General features: G+C 37.9%; 1 protein-coding gene across 1 annotated transcript; it reads right to left on the reverse strand.

Annotated features, from left to right (window-relative positions):
- Positions 1-3,202: 3,202 nt before the first annotated feature.
- LOC139939493 (uncharacterized) lies at positions 3,203-20,496 on the reverse strand. Its single transcript, XM_071935455.1, has 9 exons — positions 19,457-20,496; positions 15,822-16,005; positions 14,592-14,807; positions 11,823-11,908; positions 11,166-11,221; positions 10,297-10,427; positions 9,095-9,162; positions 8,572-8,633; positions 3,203-7,216 (listed from the first exon to the last, which is right to left on the reverse strand). Exons 1-9 carry the CDS (start codon positions 19,476-19,478, stop codon positions 7,031-7,033), a joined length of 1,011 nt encoding a protein of 336 aa, XP_071791556.1. The 5' UTR covers positions 19,479-20,496; the 3' UTR covers positions 3,203-7,030.
- Positions 20,497-21,218: the final 722 nt, after the last annotated feature.

The raw sequence follows: 21,218 nt of genomic DNA on the forward strand, positions 1-21,218 counted from the left end.
GCCAACATATTGAGGGCTCAGTTAGAGAGCTCAGTTGGTAGAGTGCCACCGTGCTAGCCCAGAGGTGGTAGGTTCAAATTCCGCTCGTGTAAATTGTTCTTCGTCAAACAACAAATTGTTAAGTCTTTTAAAATGTGCCAGACAGAATGGTGTGTATGAATGCTCTATAACGTTCGAGGCACAGTACTTTTGATTGCCCCTAAAACAGAAAGTCATACCCAACCAAAATTGCTCCCTAAAATAGTACGAAACATTACTGTCACTTGGAAAATTTCTTTATCCTGTCACCACCTTTGAATCTATTTTATCAACAAGAATATCTCAGTTTCGTGACATCCATCCAGGCACATGGTGATTCATAAGCAAATTTTTATACACTCATGATGAGGTCTGATCATTGTTTCTGGACTTGAATCCACTTACTTTATTGTCAATGCAAATGAAAAGGAATTACACAGATATAGAAAGATAAATTTTTGTAGGATTTTACATGGATGGAAAAATAACGTTTGGTATAGGAATTACACAAATATAGAAAGATAACTTTTGGTATAGGAATTACACAGATATAGACAGATAACTTTTGGTATAGGAATTACACAGATATGGAAAGACAACTTTTGGTATAGGAATTACACGGATATAGAAAGATAACTTTTGGTATAGGAATTACACAGATATGGAAAGACAACTTTTGGTATAGGAATTACACAGATATGGAAAGACAACTTTTGGTATAGGAATTACACAGATATAGAAAGATAACTTTTGGTATAGGAATTACACGGATATAGAAAGATAACTTTTGGTATAGGAATTACACAGATATAGAAAGATAACTTTTGGTATAGGAATTACACACAGATATAGAAAGATAACTTTTGGTATAGGAATTACACAGATATAGAAAGATAACTTTTGGTATAGGAATTACACAGATATAGAAAGATAACTTTTGGTATAGGAATTACACGGATATAGAAAGATAACTTTTGGTATAGGAATTACACAGATATAGAAAGATAACTTTTGGTATAGGAATTACACAGATATAGAACGATAACTTTTGGTATAGGAATTACACAGATATAGAAAGATAACTTTTGGTAGGAATTACACCGATATAGAAAGATAACTTTTGGTATAGGAATTACACAGATATAGAAAGATAACTTTTGGTATAGGAATTACACAGATATAGAAAGATAACTTTTGGTATAGGAATTACACAGATATAGAAAGATAACTTTTGGTATAGGAATTACACAGATATAGAAAGATAACTTTTGGTAGGAATTACACAGATATAGAACGATAACTTTTGGTATAGGAATTACACAGATATAGAAAGATAACTTTTGGTAGGAATTACACCGATATAGAAAGATAACTTTTGGTATAGGAACTACACAGATATAGAAAGATAACTTTTGGTATAGGAATTAAACAGATATGGAAAGACAACTTTTGGTATAGGAATTAAACACAGATATGAAGAGAACTTTTTGTAGGAATTCTATAGTATATTTAGTAAGATATTTTTCGGTAAAAACAACAAAAAGATGGAAGGATAACTTTTGGTAGGAATTACACAGATGTTAAAACATAACTTTTGGTAGGTTATACGGATAGATAACTGTTGGAAGGAATTACAAAGAAATAACAGAAAGATGGGTGACTATTTATTTCAATTTAAAAAGACTGAGTAAATAATAAATCAGTAATCAAGTATTCCGGGCGGCAGGCGGGAGCCACGACTATGGCAAACTACCCCACCATTGTTTGCATTATGGGAATGGAACCAGATTGTGTATTAAAACAACGTTTGATTAATTGCCATACTCGGCTTACTAGTCTTAAGAACAACCCGGCCCTAGTGTTTTTGCCCTTCGCTTTCTGAATCATTTGTCAGTGATACCAGCCAGTTGTGATAGTTCACATAATAATGTTTGTGCCCCGGGTGACAGTGCATTATAAGCACTTGTCTCTCACCAATATCGCCTTGGTGCGATTCCTGCCCAGGCCATGGTGAGCCTAGAGTTGTGCATTGGTTCTCTCATATGGCACAGGGGTTTTTCTCCAAGCCCTCCGGTTTTCCTACCGAGTGGTTAAGAGCATCGAATTCAAGTTCTGGTGCTAAGTCACCGGAGTGTGGGTTCGAATCCCGGTCGTGACACTTGTGTCCTTGAGCAAGATACTTAGCCATAATTGCTTCTCTCCACCCAGGGGTAAATGGGTACCTGCAAGGGTAGAGGTTGGTATTGTGTATGAAAGGCTCAGGGGTGTGTACTCCTTATGTAGGGAGCTGAGAAACATTAAAGCGATGGTATTGGCCTTATGACCAGGGCACTAATGTAAAGCGCGTTGATATGGTTATTGTGAAATGTGCTATATGAGAATTTTTTTTAATCAATTATATGGGTTGATGTGGCTGGCTACCAAAAGCGCCATGACTTGTGTAACCATGTCCTATAGCAAAGCTTCGAATCGGCTTCTCTGCTGCGAATGAGGATGATTAGCCACCCAAAACTAAAGCTATTGTTCAAAACAGTTTGATGGGTCAGACTCACTTTTTCACTTAAAGGCAGTGGTCACTATTGGTAATTACTCAAAATAATAATTAGCATAAAACCTTACTTGGTAACGAGTAATGGGGAGAGGTTGTTAGTATACAACATTGTTAGAAACGGATCCGTCTGAAGTGCCATAGTTTTTGAGAAAGAAGTAATTTTCCACGAATTTGATTTCGAAACCTCAGATTTAGAACTTGAGGTCTCTAAACGCACACAACTTGGTGTGACAAGAAGTGTTTTTGTCTTTCATTATTATCTCGCAAGTTCGACAACCGATTGAGCTCAAATTTTCAAAGGTTTGTTATTTCATGGTTAAGATGAGATACACTAAGTGAGAAGACTGGTCTTTGACAATAACCAAACGTGTACATTCCCTTTAACCGATACTAGTTATTAGCCAAAATTCAATAAAGTGTACATTGTTGCAACTTGTACCCAATCATTATGTTGCTGAACAATTTTCTGCTGAAAAGCTTCACTGCTAACTGGGTGATTGCAAATATCCAACAGTTGTTCCAAGAAGGGTTTGTTTCTCTCTGTTTCTTATTTGTGATAACTGCCAATAAATAATATCATTTTGGGACTCGTGTACATCACAAAATAATCCACAACTTACCCAGTCCTTTGAATTCAAGGTAATTTTTTATTATGCAGCATAATATAGATTATACATCACTTAAGGTCACCGCACTACCCTGTCCAATGATAGTAGTTTATAATAACAGTCAGAAATACATCAATAACAGAATTTAACATTTCAAATAAAAACAAATATTAAGGAAGGCACAGAAGAAAGTTAAGAAATAAAGTTGAGATACATCAACGAAAAAAAAAGCAAATCAAATTGTGGTCAAGCCAGTCCCTTCCCTACAACCCCCCCCCCCTTTGTCCCCCTATTCATTGTTTACCCCTTTGCTTTTTCTGACTATATCGCAGAGCAAAATATTTCAAAGGAAAACAAATAACTCTTATTATGAACTTTATAATCGGTAAGATTTCAGCCTAAAATCTTGTTTTACTTGTCAATCCCATATAACACTTCAAGCAGAGTTGCAAGCTCTAATACTACTTGGAATAGTAAATTGTATTATTATTTATTTGTTTTTTAATCAAAGATCTTAGCACTTCAAACAAAGTTGTGCGACAAGTCATAGCGGTAATTAGTTCCCAAAATAAAACAATTCAGTTTATTAGGAATAATAAAAACTTGTGTTATATTCGAAAACAAAAATTGACCAATAAATCATAACCATCAATTGCTAATTATTATTCTTAACAGGTATGATAATATTTAGTCCTTGGGGGAAAAAACAGGAATATTTTATACTTTATCGACTATAAGGCTGGCCCACACCTACTTCAAAACATGGTGTAGACTCCAATAGACTTTTTCAGGCTATTTTATCGATCAATTCTGGATTTTTCCCGTGGCCAAACCAGATGAAAAAATCCGACACGAGTAAGAAAAATATCATGCCCGATTGAAGGCATGCCCGATTTAAGGAAAATTAAACACATGGTCGGAAGATAATTGCACAGTTTTTTTAAGTTTTAAAATTTGAGATTAGAACAACACGATTTTATAAAGAAAAACAAGTATTAAAAATTTATATTAAATAAGTACTGGTGATTTTATAACTTTACTATTTAAGAATAAGATTTCAGGCAGGCAAATTGATTATCAAAATGCAAATTAAGCAATATGAAATAAGACTGCATAATAAGATTATATATTTCTGGTAATGAAACAAAGGATGCCTCATAAGTAAACAAAATCACTGTAGGTTGCAAGCCTGAGGCAAACCTGCAAACAAGGGTGCTTGGCATGTGAACCAGCAACACTGGGGTTAACCCCTACTCTTCCAAGATAAGTGTTGTGGGTTCTTTTACGAGCACTACCAATCCTACTTCATAGGACCTAGTACATGAGACCTTTGGGTCCTAGCCGCAAGACAAAGCAAAGACCTGGGCCCAATTTCATGGTTCTGCTTACCGTAAGCACAGAATCAGTGCTTACGGAGGCAGGGAATTCTGTGCCAACGGCAAGCCTATTTCACGAGCTAGCGGCGAATTTTGGCTTCTGCGCGTGCGTACTCCACGTTACTAGGCATTCTACGCTTACAGGGCTAGCACAGAAATTCGGCGCTTGCACGTAAGCGGGAAATCGTGATCGTAAGCCCAGAATTCGACAGTAAGCAGAGCCATGAAATTGGGCCCTGGTCTCAAACCCACACTCTGCTGATGAGAAACATCAGAGCTTACAGTCCGACACTGGGTGTGTTTGTTTAGCCTCTTTAGCCTCCCTGGGTCGACCCCGGTCTGCCCCGGTACGTTCGAAAAGCTTTGACGGGGCTCACCCGGGTCAGCCCCCAGTGCCCTGCTTGTGGAGTGGGTCACTTAGGGGTGACCTGAGGTGCATGTCGTCACCACGAGAGGCCGAGTGTGATCGTTCGATTATCTCTTGTCAGGGGCTCATCCAAGTGAGCACTGCGGGGTCGACCCAGGGAAGCTTATCGAACGCACCCACTCTTAACAGCTTGGCCATGGCACGCTATGATAGTACAAAACGTAATGTTTATGAATTACAATGCCTCAATGCCAAGTAAACTAAAGAATCCTGAAAGAAACCTCACAATGAATACAAATATATCACATCCTTCGAGTTGAGTTTTACTTGAAAATAATCAAGAGTTGCATAACAGTGTAAAAGTATAATACAAAAACCCACACATTGATCCCTCTGTAAAACATGCTGCAGATATGAAATCCTTTAGCTGTTTTTGAAACCAGGGCTTGGGCCTGGTTTGGTCGCCTGGCTGGTTAACAATAGCTGTTTTCATAGCAGTGCAGTGTGGCCAGTTATAAGAAAAATGATGACAAACGTTGAGACACTGGTCACATTGACATGACATGACTATATTCGTTTGCCCTGTAACTTCAATGTGCATGCATGGTAGTGTCATGGCCCAACGATTAAGAGCACCGGATTCAAGCTCTAGTGTTTGATCAACAGAGTGTAGGTTCGAATCCCGGTTGTGACACTTGCTATGTAAAATTGGGGAGGTAGTGCTTACTGCTCTACCGACCAGCATTCAGACTGCTGATACCCAAGCCTACATCCGTATGGACTGTAAAGGGGGTAAACCCTGTTTCAGCCATAGGAGTAGGTGGCAACGGCCTCTGGAAAAAATTTTTTTTAGCCCACACCTTGAAGTGGCCTTCAGGGCTTGTGTGTCTGGCAACTTGCTAAAGCGTATGTCATCAAAGAGCCCTAGTTAACGATTGGCACAAACTTGACCCTTGTAAGGAAAGCAATTTCTGAATAACTTACAGAGCCAAACAGAGCCCAAGTCCAAACAGTGGTTTCAAAAATGGCCTCATGTAACAGCAGTTGCAAAAAAACACTGAAGGTACAGCTATGTACGAAAAAATTAAGGCACCATGTTGTGAAATACTTGTAAAAAAAATAATTCTGTGTATGAAGGCTCAAACCAACAGAGTTCCTGCTTCAGAGTACATGCCCTTTCAAAATAGGGCAGGTATGTCAGGAAATATTTCTCTACTCTATTCTGAATAACTTGATATTGCGGCCTAAAAACCAGAGAAAACCAAATAATTTTCAGAACATGAATCGAATCACACCAATCTAAACTGTATAAAAACTCACAAGAGAAAAGCAGATTGTGTACGTATACAATGTTCCTCTCTCAATTTATGTTTTTTTCTTCTACTAGTTATTTTTTGCTTGCCAAAACAAAAGTGTAGGAGATTTAGGATCGGTCTTGTACCCATAACCAAAATGTCCTTTTTTCACCCCCTGCGTTACCATAGACAAAACTAAAGACGTGCGGCAGTTCTAGTCATGCTATGCAGAGGAATGTCCCATTAATGCAAATCTATTGTGAACATGCGTACATGTCGATGTAGTTTTAGAACATTGCACCCAGGTCGCACTCTGATTCATGTTTTAAGTGTACCTAAAACAGAATGCCATGTACTAGCTTTGGTTGAATGTCATTAACTATAACACAAATGTCTAATATCTTCACTTTGAGGGCAGTGAATGATGTCGCCTTCAATTGAACCTTCCTTCAAAACACTACGCAGCTACCACGATCATCAAAAATGTATCTTTGACCCACTTTGCATTTGTGTCTTCAATGGGCACTCGGTGATGTCACCCAAAATATTACATTTTTAAGCCTGTGCATCGGTGCCTGCAGCGGAAAGCGTGTACATGTACATCAAATAAAAAGAATAGCACCGCACTACAAATAATATACTCACACTTGCCCAAACAGCATAGTGAGACAATTGATACCAATGACAATCGAGTCTGTCTTTATCCGTAAAGACAGGACAATAGTCTTGAAGAAGCGAAACTGAACTAGTTAAAAACAACTTTTCCTTGTGACAGTTTGTTGGTAAAAACTAAAAACATACACCGCACCCTCTCTTTACGTCTCTAAGTGGTGGTCCTTGTAGAAATCTTCCAGAATGTTGAATATGTTAAGCATTCCGTCTAAATAATGATTCATATCGGAGACCACCTGCGCCTCGTAGTCCGGTCTCTTCAGGTCTTGTTTGTCCTCAACCATTTTCTCCATGAATTCTGTCCTGGACGGCAGTAGGTTCATGGCAATCTGGTGACCAAGAAATAGAAACGTGAACAAAAATTAGAGGCAAAAAAAAAAAAAAGTAAATTTACATAAAATATTTCTTAGAATCGGGTCTTCTCCCCAAGAAAAACAAATGTTCAAGTTTTTTTAGTGTTTACTTTTGGTAAACACTCAAGAAGCTAATGACCATAAAAATTTACTCGGTAAAGAAAACTGCAGAGCTGTTGATGTTATTAAACAATTTCAGAAACAACCCCTTTGGGTACTGTATTTTCAAAGGAAGGGATAATGTTGTATGCTCCAGAGGGAGTTAAATAAAATAATAGATGTAAAATTTGCATCGGGGATAAAGAATATTAATTTTGGTTTTTACCCATACACCGATGTGTGTTAGCACTGTATACTCAGTACTTCCCCCCAGTCCTATGAAAAAAATATCACAGGCATATTACTCGGGTGGGATTCGAACCCACGACCCTTGCAATTCTAGAGCAGTGTCTTACCAACTAGACTACCGAGATTGCCAGGTAGCTAGAGGCATTTCGAATCCTATATTTTGGCAGCGGGTACCGCATAGATGTTGAATAAGTTGATTGGTTAAAGTATGCCATCTGAACAGGGATATTGTAAAGCACCATGATCAAGTTGCTATGAAGTATTAACTCTGCAGCCCAGTATAATTGTCAATAACATATCATTACAAATCCTGACACTTGTGTCTGTAAACGCCATTTCAATGTCCCTACATAAGCCAGGTATTACACAATCTATAAACATTTCCCAAGAAATGTTTTGATTTTGGAACAGACTACCAAATGTCTTCCTGTGATACCAGGGGCACACACCTCTTATGGTAATAGGGCTTTTTCATATTTTTCTGGAATGCTCTACCAATAGCCATTCGCACAGCTTCTTCCTTAGACACATTTAAATTGCAACTAAAAACCTATTTGTTTCCTAAGTCACGATAATTAGGCACTCTTTTGATCCTTTTCTTTGTATAAACTTCTTTGTTTCGGTTTCTTTTCCTCTCCAGCGCCTCGGATTAGTTGTCTAGATAGATGGAGCTATAAAAATGCTTACTATTATTATTATAATTGTTATTATTACCAGTGGCTGCAATCAATGCATCAAACCTGAAACGGTTCCAGAGAAACAGAGCTTCCATTTCTCCCAGGACAAACTGACAATATCATAATCTGATTTTATAAGCACAATATTGACAGCACACAGTAGAAATGGGTTGTGCAACCCACCCTCTCCATGACAGCAGCAACGCTTTCATGAGAGTATAACCATTCAAGCTTCAAAATTCAAGATTCAACAAAATTCTTCGGCTCATGACATTAATCCCTCCAACCCATTCAAGAGGTACTTACTTTAAAGGCACTCCGGACAAACCAGCTATGATATTTACTAAGCATCTCATCATAGGCAGTTTCTGTATCATGGTGGTAAACACAAAAAATACACAAAAACATTACATACAGTTGTCACAAGAGGGCATGATGCTCAGAAAATACTGTTGGCTTCGGGATGTACTAAGGCAATACAAATCAGCAAGATTCATTTTTAATTGGTGAGAAAGACTTGTATTTTTTGTATACAGAATTTGAAAAACCTCAAATGGCTGTAGCAAATTTCATGAAACGTTGGGATTAATCCAATCTTGATTTAGGACGAGTAACTCGTCCTAACTTACGATGGATTTAACTTGTCCTCACGTCTATGGTTATGGAACTTAACTCGTCCTAAGTCCTAAGATTAATCCTCAATTAGGAAGACTTTAGTGAAATCAATGGTAGGACACTTAAGGTTGCAAAACAAAAAGTAGGCACTGAACCATTTAATATTTCTTCGTGTCAATTCAACCCACACAGAAGGAATACAAATCATGCTTACGAGCAGCTGGAACTGGCTGTTGGCCGTCTGCGACATATCTCAGAAATCTTTCAATAAACTGGTATGCCCTGGGTGTGAGACGAAAAAAAAACAAGCCATACAGTTGAAAACAAACCATTAATTTTTAGTTTGATTGTAAGCAAAGATGAACCATAGGCCCTTGTTTTCATTTATTAGTAACTTACACACTAATATTCGGCAGGCCTTGAGTTTCATGTTTGAAAGGGCAAGTCAGGAGGAAATTTTTTAAAGACACTGGACACTATTGGTAATTGTCAGAGACCAGTTTCTCACTTGCTGTATCTCAACATGCATAACATAACTAGCCTGTGAAAATTTGAGCTCAATCGGTCATCGAAGTTGGGAGATAATAATGACAGAAAAAACACCCTTGTCACACGAAGATGTGTGCTTTCAGATGCTTGATTTCGACACCTCAATTTCTAAATCTCAGGTCTCGAAATCAAATTCGTGGAAAATTACTTCTCTCTCGAAAAGTACTCCACTTCAGAGGGAGCCGTTTCTCACAATGTTTCATTCTACCAACCTCTCCCCACTACTTGTTACCAAGTAAGGTTTTATGCTATTAATTATTTTGAGTAATTACCAATAGTGTCCACTGCCTTTATGGGGGAACAAAGGCCAGACCACCAGGGCCCAATTTCATAGAGCTGCTAAGCACAAAAATTTGCTTAGCATGGAATTTCTTCCTTGATAAAAAAAGGATAACCAACAAAATTTCTTATTGTTGCATATAGCTTGTTACTGGTATTCAGCTGTTGTTTGCTTATCCTGAAAATCACGTGGAAAGTTTTGTCGAGGCAGAAATTGCATGCTAAGTTAATTTTTGTGTTTAGCAGCTCTATGAAATTGGGTCCTGGCATGCCAGGGGCAACAAAGACCATGGCATCTGTGTAGGTCCAGGCAGGCATGTAGTTTACAAGGTGCTGTGGCACAATTATGCAGCCAGTCAAACCTGGATCATCAGGGAGAACCCATTCTCTTATCCAGAGATGCACTGGGTTCTTTTTGGGTGCATTACACAACACCCGAGACATACAGTTGTATGTCTCATTCTAATGGCACTGTAATAATGGTTAAGAACACAAGTCTCACAACCAGGACTCGAGCCCACACTCTGCTAAATAAGAAACACGAATAAGATATTATGAAGAAAAAAAGCATACCGAATTCAAACTAACCGTTTTATCCATAAAAGTGCGACTACTGAACTGCTGTCCTCTTTTGCTCTGCCCATCTTGATGTCATATAAAAGCATATCCTGCAACGTCTTAGAGTGCTGTGGGCTCTTCTTATAAATCGCCTGCACTTTCTGTGTAAATAGCAAAAAAAAAAGACTTCAAACACTTTTCTGCATTTTGGGTCTTTACTAGCCCTAGCTGGACAATAAACTTGGCAGTCTTTACTTAATCTAAGAGTGTTGTTTGGGTGTTTTTACCCTTAAACACCAATGTGTGTTAGCACTGTGTACTCGGTACTTTCCTGAGCCATGTGAATTAATCTCAGGAATGTTACCCGGGTGGGATTCGAACCCACGACAGTTGCATTTCTAGAGCAGTGTCTCACCAACTACGGTAGACCCCCCAAGATTGCCTGGTAGCTAGAGGCTGTTCGAATCCTATACTGAACAAATTAAAGCTGTTGTTGTCGTTGTTGGAAATAGGACAAAATGGACGTTGCATTCCTTTGAAAATGTTGTTGAGTCTACACTGCAGACTCGTTTATGGTTGTGAGTGATATAGCCCTTGCTTGAGCATTCAGCAACCTGAAACGGAGTACAGTACTGGGCAACACCGATGTAATAAAGGATGCTTGATTTTGTTTGTCTTCTTTTTGTGCGTAGTATACAGTGCCGATGTAATAAAGGATGCTTGATTTTGTTTGTCTTCTTTTTGTGCGTAGTATACAGTGCCGATGTAATAAAGGATGCTTGATTTTGTTTGTCTTCTTTTTGTGCGTAGTATACAGTGCTAACACACATCGATGTATAAAGCCAAATTAATATTCTTTATTCATGAAACAAATTTCATCTATTAAAACCTTAATTTACCTCCGCATTTCCCTTCAAGTCATTTTCAATCATGCTGACTGTTGAACCTATTCTCTCTGCATGAAAACAATGAAGAAGAAGAAACAGAAAATCCTTAAGTTAATATAAACAGTATAGATATAATAATGTTGACTACAAGATATTTTCACTTTTGAAATAAAATCTACAAACTGGGTCATTTAGGCGAAACATTTTCCCAGGCTGGTGCTTGTTTTGTTTTTAAACTTCACGAACACAATTTTCATCTCAGTGAAACGAAATTTATTTTAGCATGCAAAAGTTTTTACCAGTATTGGTATTTTATACCAAAACTGGTTAATACGTTGTAGATATACATTGTAAATATTATTTGACAAATTATCTTAAAAACTACAGCACGTCGGCCAGTAATATTTTAAGAGAAGCTTTCTACTATCATTACCTTCAAACTGTGTAAATTTAATGTAAATCTGTGGACATTGTGTTTTGTGTTACAAAAAGTACCCAATACAAACACTTCAATGAAAGTTTGCAGGGCCTTGACAGGATAAAAACAACATTTCTAAGCTCAGTGATAACAGACCTTGGAGATGTAAATATCACTACAAGATTCTTAAAGGAATCTTCACAATACGTAGACTGTATAGTGTGCGAGAGTTTGCTTTATAGTATTCATACCTAGTAATGGTTTGAGGTCTGAACTTGTTTGAACAAAAGCCAGTGTTGGGATCTGCTTGTTTTTCCCGAGCTTTAGGCCATCAAATCTGCGTGAAACAGGACAAACAAAAATTAAAAGACCATTTTATAGCAATCAAATCCTATTAACATACTGGGTCGATTCTCGTTATCAAGAGAGTTGTTATAAGAGGTTCTGCTTATAACAAGTACATTTTGAAGTCCTGAATCTTATCTGGGCCCAATTTCATAGAGCTGCTAAGCACAAAAATTTGCTTAGCATGAAATTTCTTCCTTGATAAAAACAGGTTTACCAACCAAATTTCCATGTGATTTTCAGGATAGGCAATCAAAAGCTGATCACCAGTAACGAGCACTATGCAATCAATGGACATTTGGTTGGTAATCCTGTTTTTATCTGGGAATAAATTTCATGCTTAGCAATTTTAGGTGCTTAGCAGCTCTATGAAATTATGCCATGCTCTTATAACAACGTTCCTGTAATTTTTGAGTAATACAATTTTTGGGGATTTGTGCACTTGAGGACCTGTATGTTTTTTTTAAATATTAATTCATCTTATCACAGCATAACATTTTGTGCCGGTAAATACTCGAGTCGAGCTACAATGCATCCCGTAGCCTTAGATCTCAAGGGTTGCTCTCAACTTTATTATAAAGATTATTGTAGTTTGTTATAAGGGAGTTGACAGTTTATAAAATAAATCAATCACTTACTTTGTATGTAAACACCATTTTAAAAGCATGTTTCATTGTCAAGCATTAACACTTGGTAATGGTGGGTATTTAAAACATGAAAAAGCCACAATGCCAACTTTAACAAAACATTGCGACTGACATTGAGCTGACACGCTATCCACTACCTGGGTTATGATTACAGAAAATAGTCTCCGATTGTGTGATGGAGCAATTGAAAAGCTTACAACCTTTTACACAGCAATTTGACCTTGGAAGTGGCAAGCAATGCACGTTTCAACAACATTGGGTGCCTTCACTTTCTAATTGTGTGAATAACCACACTGAGGATGTTGTGAAATAGGTTGGGTTTCTAAAAAATAAAACAAATTATGCAAGTCGCCAGACACACGAGGCCTGAAGGCCACTTCAAGGTGTGGGCTACAAACAAAAATTCCAGAGGCCGTTGCCACCTACTCCTAGGGCTGAAACAGGGTTACCCTCTTTACAGTCCATACAGATGTTGGCTTGGGTATCTAAGATAAAACATGTACACATGCTTTTTTTTTTAAAGATGATCTTCCTATGAAGGGAACTCAACAAACTACAAGGTTAAGGGGGTATAAACACCAAGCTGGCAACAGCAAATCTCTTTAATAATAATAAAATAATAATAGTAATAATAGTAATAAATAATAATAATTGTGGCTTCTTATATAGCGCACATGTCCGTCACTCAGTGACGCTCCTTACGCTGTAACAAACAGTATTTCCTGCAAGATGTGGGACTACGTTTTGAATTATGAGACCTAATTCTGATAGCACCATGTAATGCTTTACAAGATGCTGTGGCGCAATTTGCTGCCAATCGGACCAGGAACACCAGGGCGAACCCCTTCTCTTTTCGATAAGTGCACTGGGTTCTTTCACATGCGTTACATAACACATGGGACCAACAGCTTAACGCCCCATCCGAAGGACGAAGCAATGGTTAAGTGTCTTGCTTAAGGACACAAGTGTCACGGCTGGGGATTCGAACCCACACTCTGCTGATCAGAAACACCAGAGTTTGAATTCGGTGCTCTTAACCGCTCGGCCACGACACTTTCTCATAAAATAATTGTTAACACCTTATGTGAACTCTGTTTACAATTAGTGTGACCTTGTACATTCTTTGAGTATTCTGGTAGGCAAAATAATACACTTGTCCTATGGGTAAGTTGACATTTTGAGTCATAATTTCCACATAAAACCAAGAGTTATGAAAGTAAAAGCTGGACATGTTTTGAGATGTGCCCCCATAGTGTTAGCCAGAGGGGTGTCTGGGTGTCTTTTGGACACCCTGTTTTTAATTTGGACACCCTTTTTCGTCTGTCATTTACATGTAAATTTATTGTAAGGGAATAATTTGGACACCCAGTTTTAAAATTTCCAGCAAATTTGGACACCCTTTTACCAAATCCTGGCTAAAACCTTGTGTGCCCCGGGTCATCATATCAAAAGTTGATAAGAAGTAGACAGTGCAATCTCCGTAAAAATTAAGGTTTTATGTTTTCTTCCATTAAGCTGTGTACAAGTTGTGCCTGCAGGAAGTCCAGGCTCTGTGGCTCTTTTTTAAACATGTGATGTCACAGGTCACATCGTCTTTTTACATGAAACCAAATAATTGTTGATAGTATAAAACATTGTAAGAAACGGCTCCCTCTGAAGTAACGTAGTTTTCGAGAAAGAAGTAATTTTCCACGAATTTGATTTCGAGACCTCAAGTTTAACATTTGAGCTCTCGAAATCAAGCATTTATACGCACACAACTTTTTTCTTTCATTATTAACTCGCAATTCGATGACCGATTGAGCTCAAATTTTCACAGGTTTGTTATTTTATGCATATGTAGAGATCCACCAAGTGAGAAGACTAGTCTTTGACAATTACCAATAGTGTCCAGTTTCTTTAAAACGTCTATGATTATGATTTGCACAAACCTAGAAAATGGTGATTCAGTAACTAGATGACACTACTGATTATAGTCATTGTGAAATACAGGGATTCGAACCTAACATAACCAACATGGCCACTTACGTTGAGTGGAGGCTTGTAAATAGCGTTTTAATGGGTTGTTGTTTCTGGGGTACCCTACTCCCTTGACTTTTAACTGCCATTACAGAATCTGTTTGTGGCTTATCCTTGGCATCCTTTGCTGCGTTTCCCTGAGAACTGACGGTACTGTTTTCTTCAAGTTGCTCTTGTTGTCTTTGGGCGCTGAAGATTATTTCCGTCTCTAGATGATCTTCATAACTGGCGAAAGAAAAAGGTTAAAGAGCAAAGATCATATTTAAAAAGAAAAAAACATATTTCAATGCAAAGAATTTTTCTGGTTTATGACAGCATTTTAAAAAGATTCAAAAAGGTTATTTTTATTTTATTTATTTATTAAAATTAATTCATTGCACAGAGAACATACTTAAAGCCATTGGACCCTTTCGGTAAACAGTATTGTCCAAGGCCCACACTTCGTGTATCACAACTTCTATATCAAATAACAAACCTGTGAAAATTTAGGCTCAATCGGTCATCGGAGTCGGGAGAAAACAACGGGAAAACCCACCCTTGTATCCGCGCGTTTCGCCATGTCATGACATGTGTTTAAGATAAATCTGTAATTCTCGTTAACGAGAATTGATATTGTTTAACTGTTTTCTCAAAAAGTAAAGCATTTCATGGAATAATATTTCAAGAGAAGTATTTCACCATTACCTTCTGTAAACCCTGTAAGTTATTTGTAAATCTATGAACTTTTTGTTTTTTTCTTTACCGAAAGGGTCCAATGGCTTTAAAGGCAGTGGACACTCTTGGTAATTACTCATAATAATTATTATCATACAACTTGGTAACGAGTATGGGGAGAGGTTGATAGCATAAACAAAATATATAACATTGTGAGAAACAGCTCCCTCTGAAGTGACGTAGTTTTCGAGAAAGAGGTAATTTTCCACAAATTTGTTTTTGAGACCTCAAATTCAGAATTTCAGGTCTCGAAATCAAGCATCTGAAAGCGCACAACTTTGTGTGACAAGGTTTTTTTTTTTTCTTTCATTAATATCTCGCAACTCCGACGACCAATCAAGCTCAACTTCTCAAGCTTATGCATCTGTTGAGATAAACCAAGTGAGAAGACTGTTCTTTGACAATTACCAATAGCGTCTATTAACTTTAAGCTATAATGTGCATGACCATTGCTTGAAGTAGAGACTATATGCATGAATAAATCTCTCAGTTCGAGCAATGGCCTTTGACCTCAACATATCTCACCTGAAAGAATGAATGCCCGTTTGTGCTTTGGAACTTTCAGGCTTTTTAAATGCCCACGTAGTACATGTAAACAGGACTATTACCACAGCAAGTATTGCCACAAACTTAATACTCTTTCCGAAACCACTGCTGTTGTTCCCGGCATCGGGCTGTTGGCCATTTTCCAATCTGCTATATTTCACATCTGATTCGGAAAGGAGAGAACCAAAAAACAAATTTCTGTCATATCAATTTTGGTTATTACACTAACATGTGTTACCACTGTAAACTCAGTACATGTACTTTATACCGAGTCCTGTGAAAAAAATCACTAGGCATATTACTCAGTAAAATATTTGAGAAGGAAGTTCCGGTAGCAAAACATTGATAAGTGAACCTAATAGGAAATTCAACAACCTGATAATTTAATTCCTGGGCTCAAATTTTACAAAGCTTGTACGCACAAAAATGCATATTCTGTTGACAATTACCAATTGTGTCCACTGTCTTTAAGTGAAAATGTTGAGCTACAAGTTCAAACCCTGTGGTCTTGTGGGTTTTCCTCCAAAACCTTCCTCCCTTCTTGTATCAAAGCGATACTTTAAAAAAAAGTTCTGGTAGTAGAAATTGTGCATTCCCTCATAAAGGTGTCCTATAGGAAAAGTGCCTTGACCTCACTATCTGTCATGTATAATAATATGCCTACCCAATGTGTGCAGTGTAAAGCTGCAGCTTTATGTAAGATTAGATAATTATTACTGTACCCAATAGATTAAACTGGTAATCCTAAATGGTATAGAGCTGTCCCATATCTATGCAAGAGAGATAATCCAGAAACTTACATAAAATAATGAGGTCAGATTTGGGTTGGAATGATTGGGCACTGATATTGCTCCATGCTCAAATTAATACACTGTCATACATTGTGTCATTGGAGGGCATTTATTCTAGTCTCATATTGATACCTCGTTCTTGTAAGCTGTATATAGGCAAATTGCCACCACTAAAGTTTTCCCCAGGTTTTTTTTTAAACTGTGAGGCATTCTGGAATTAAATTTGTTGATGTTTGGCTGTCACCCATATTTGAAACAAGGTCTTTGGAATGATTTCTCCTTGGTGTTTATGACAATGGTTTTAAAGGACCTATTGTGCAATCTGGCAAATTGTTTTGGTTTCTCTTGATGTTTTTGTGAAATTGAATATTATATACAAAAACATTTTTTTAACTTTCATGTTGATAAGAAAAGACAATAGGCCATTTCTTTGTTAGACTCTTAAAGAAAAGACAATGGCTCGCTTCTTCGTCGACTCTTACAGAGAAGACAATGGCTCCTTTCTTTGTCTGACTCTGACATTTTAAAGGAGCTTTTTTACAGAAAAGAAAATTGGTCATTTCTTTGTCTGACTCTTACAGAGAAGACAATGGATCCTTTCTTTATCTGACTCTGACATTTAGCTTTTTTACAGAAAAGACAATGGATCATTCATTTGTCTGAATCTGAAATTTTTAGAGGAGCTTTTTTACAAAAAAAATAACAATGGATCATTTTTTTGGCCGACTTTGACATTTTAAAAGGAGCTTTTTTTATAGAAAAGACAATGGGTCATTCCATTGTTGGAGTTGGAGGTTTTTGGAAGCCAACTTGGAAACCAATAGAAGGGTCCAAAACCCAGTAAAGAGGGCCAAAACCATCTCCAACAACAAAAGGAAAATAGACTACCATTTGACCCTTTTACACATACACCTGCATTTAACTTCAATAACTTAAGTTGCCCTCAATTCATCATGCAAATTGCCCAAGTTCAAAGTTTAGTTTTAAATACAACAGAAGGTCAATTGTTTCAAAATACACAAAGGACCAAGTTTGAAAAAAAAACATCAGGAGGAAAACATTACAAGTCAAGTTGGTGGTTATCAGGAGACCTTGCCTCAACCAATTGTTGCTTTTCACGGGTCAAGGTTTTTACAATCACTGGGTTAGAGAAAAACAACGTGGTTAACAAAGCTGTATATGCATGGGAGGTACATGTACAGTCATTTTCTACCTCCATGGTATATATATGTAGGCACTTTCCCTTTGCAGTTTTTCCCACTAATGTGTTTTTCACATTGTGCAAACAGGGAAGATACATGTTTGGTAATTACTCAAAACAAATATTAACTTAAAAACTGACTTGGTAACACGCATTGGAGAGCTGTTGATAGTTTAAAACATTGTGAGAAATGGGTCCCTCTGAAGTAGCATAGATTGTGAGAAAGAGGTAATTTCTCACTAAAATAGTAAAAGACTTTTAGCCAGAGTGTCTTTTATTCCTATCTGAAAGCACACAGTTTCGACCAACAAGGGTGTTTTTCTCTCATCATTTTCTCGCAACTTCGATGACCAATTTAGCTCAAATTTTCACAGGCTTGTTATTTTATGCTTATGTTAGGACACCAAGTCAGAAGACTGTCGTTGACAATTACCAAACGTGTACCTTCCCTTAAATGCCCTTTGTCATAGGTACAATATCCTGGATATTGCATGGGTTATTTGTTATCAAATTTAAACCTTGCACTGTGCAAAGATCTAACATAAATTATCGTGTGCAAATGGCATAAAAAATAATTCACACTTGATACCAAAAAGCGCGGTTGAAATTTTAAGAGTGACAAGTTATTGGTTACTCGAACAAGGGCCAATACATCATTGGCAACTCAATATCGATTGTTAGGCTTTATTAACTGTTTACAGTACACATTCCCCCCCCCCCCCACCAAAAAAACCAAACAAACTTTGGATAACGAATTTGCAGCCATTAGTCTCGAAATAGTAAAGCCACAGTAAAGCCGGTTCATACGACATGCTAAAATTTCCTGCGAATGCGATAAAAATGTTGACGTTGACAAATAACTTGCAGTCAGTCGAGCTGTCTCGACTGCTGTGTAAATATTTGCAGTGGAAACAAAGTTGTAACGTCAAATTCACTTCGCATTTGCAGGAATTATGAACCGGGTGATACAGTAAGAATAATTAGTACTTGGGCCTGAATAAAATCTTATATTATAAAACTAATTTTACAAATCAAGATTTAAGATGCACACTTCACAGTCTACGTTTCAATTGGGTTTACAATGAACCATGGACAACAAAGGTCGAAGGTCCTCTATCTTGGTTAGGGGAGTTATTATATAGAACTAGTTGCGATAATCGTCAAGATAATCTTAACCCTCCTCCCAACGGTGTGAGATGGGGGCCCCATCTCACACCGTTGGGAGGACAGTTGAGATTATCTTGACTTACAGAACATGAGAACATGCAAGGTTAGATATGGTTGAGATTAACGTAATTATAGATAATGAATGAATACTGCAGGCTGTAATGTTGATCCGGGGAAATACATGTATGAGGGGTATATTTATGAGATCATTGAGATGACCCCCTAAGAGCAAAGTCAGATGTGGTTTTAGATTATTTAAAATGTAAGAATGGAGAGAATAAATACTGCAGGCTAAATAATGTTTAAGTTGGTGAGGAGAAACATGAGTGGTTAGACATGAGAACAACGGAGGTGTCTCACTCCAATAGTTATAGAGCAAGGTTGGGTTTAGATTTAAACCAATACAGGAGATAGGAATGTAAAGAAGAAATACTGCAGGCTGTATAAATTTATACCTCTGTGGTTGTTGTTGGCCATTTCTGCAATACAGTCCAACAGGTCATGGAATTCTCAAACGACACACTGTTCTTTGTCTTTGACTTTGAGAGGTCAGCACCAGTAGCAGTCAGTCGTCCTTGCTCATCATAGGATATGTCGCGGTGCAACATGAATTTAACTTCATTTGATGAGCTCAGTCTACACAATCAGTTTTACACTGCAATCACTTCTATATTATTGCATTGCAAGAACATGCTACTGAGGTAGCTAGCTACATATTCAATTGTATACCGTGGATCGAGGTAGAACTGGACCAACTCGGTAGATTGCACCGAATCCGATTGCAATTGCAAAACACCAAAGCACACACGTTTACTGGTTTAACACCAGCATGCACTTACGATGACCTGTCCTGCCTGCTGCTGATGATAGCGAGATAGTGATTACTGGAACTTGTGATTCTGTCGCCAGGGTCTACGTGTACTTTATCATTACCCGTTGACGGTTGTGTCAATATTCCGATCTCAGTGTATGGGTAGTGTCAATATTCCGATCTCAGTGTATGTTTAATTATTGTGATGTCGCAATCATCCGGTTATGCTGTTTGAGGTTGTTGCAGTCGATGATCATACCATACTCTATGATCGTACACACCAAGCGGCCACAAGTTCCACAAGTTTCCCCTGCGAGATACACGTAAACAACAGCACCAAGATTTCTTCTGACGGCGGTGACCTCTTGAACGTCAGCTAGCTCTCTTGCCTTGCTTGGTCTACTCTCACTCTCAACTCAGCATCTCTGCGATTGTTTATTCCAGGTGTTTGACATTAAAAACTATTGATCTAGAAATGTGAAGGTCGGCATTATATTCAGATCTGCGGTATTTCAATGTGTCAAACCTCATCAGACTTTACACGTAATCATTGATGGTTGGCAGGTTAGGTAGCGACGTACACGAACATTCGGCTGTCCGTCCCGTGATGTGGTGGGGGAATTCAAGCGTGAACACGGCAAAGATTTCTTGCTGCTGTAATGTCTGCTGCCACCCCGCGTACGTGCAGACACTTGAGCACAGTGGTGGTCCTTTTTAAAGCACAATCAATATTTCTATAATGTTATGTGTTTGCTTGTCTGACTTCAGTAATTATTATGCTAATAATTGCTCTTACAATACATTTGTCTTCGTGTTTACAGTAACTATTGTGTGATTGACAACTTGGTTTTAGATGGTTTTAGGAGGCCTCCGAAACTGCCTGTGTTTTCATTGTAAATTTTGTTGGTTGACGCGCGTTGGTGTCCGGTGGAGTAGAGGCTGGGGGAGGGGGGGGGGGGACATGGCTCATCCATAGAGTAAGGACAGAGCTATGGCTCATCGAACGAAGTCTCCACACACGGAGAAACGGTGAAATATTTTTGGACCACAAAATAATTATTTTTAATTGCAAAAAATAATAACATGCAAGCATGTACACAAAAATAATCCAAACTTTTACGAAAGCGATTTCCTGAGTTTATACAGGCCTACATAGAACCACTGCACTAGGGATAGGACAGACCACAAAACAAAGTTTTACTTTGGATATAAACAAATCTCGGGCGTGCACGCAATCTCGATGGGACGTCTATGTTGGTATTAGCTGCTGTATAGAACTGGTTGTGTGTTCGAATCCCACCCGAGCAGTATGCCTGTGATATTTTTTTCCACGGGACTCAGGAAAGTAGTATTATGTTCCTTGCTCTATGCAATGATCACACGGTGTTTACCGCAAATAAAAAAAC

The sequence above is a fragment of the Asterias amurensis genome, chromosome 7, assembly GCF_032118995.1.
Source record: "Asterias amurensis chromosome 7, ASM3211899v1".
Classification (NCBI taxonomy): domain Eukaryota; kingdom Metazoa; phylum Echinodermata; class Asteroidea; order Forcipulatida; family Asteriidae; genus Asterias; species Asterias amurensis.

Excerpts from the sequence above, each read along its gene's own strand:
- LOC139939493 (XM_071935455.1), bottom strand. The coding sequence starts at position 19,478 with ATGGCCAACAACAACCACAGAG. Across the intron at positions 16,006-19,456 it reads GGCCAACAACAACCACAGAG|ATGTGAAATATAGCAGATTG; the intron begins GTATAAATTTAT and ends TTTCCGAATCAG. Across the intron at positions 8,634-9,094 it reads ACAGCCAGTTCCAGCTGCTC|AAACTGCCTATGATGAGATG; the intron begins GTAAGCATGATT and ends ACCATGATACAG.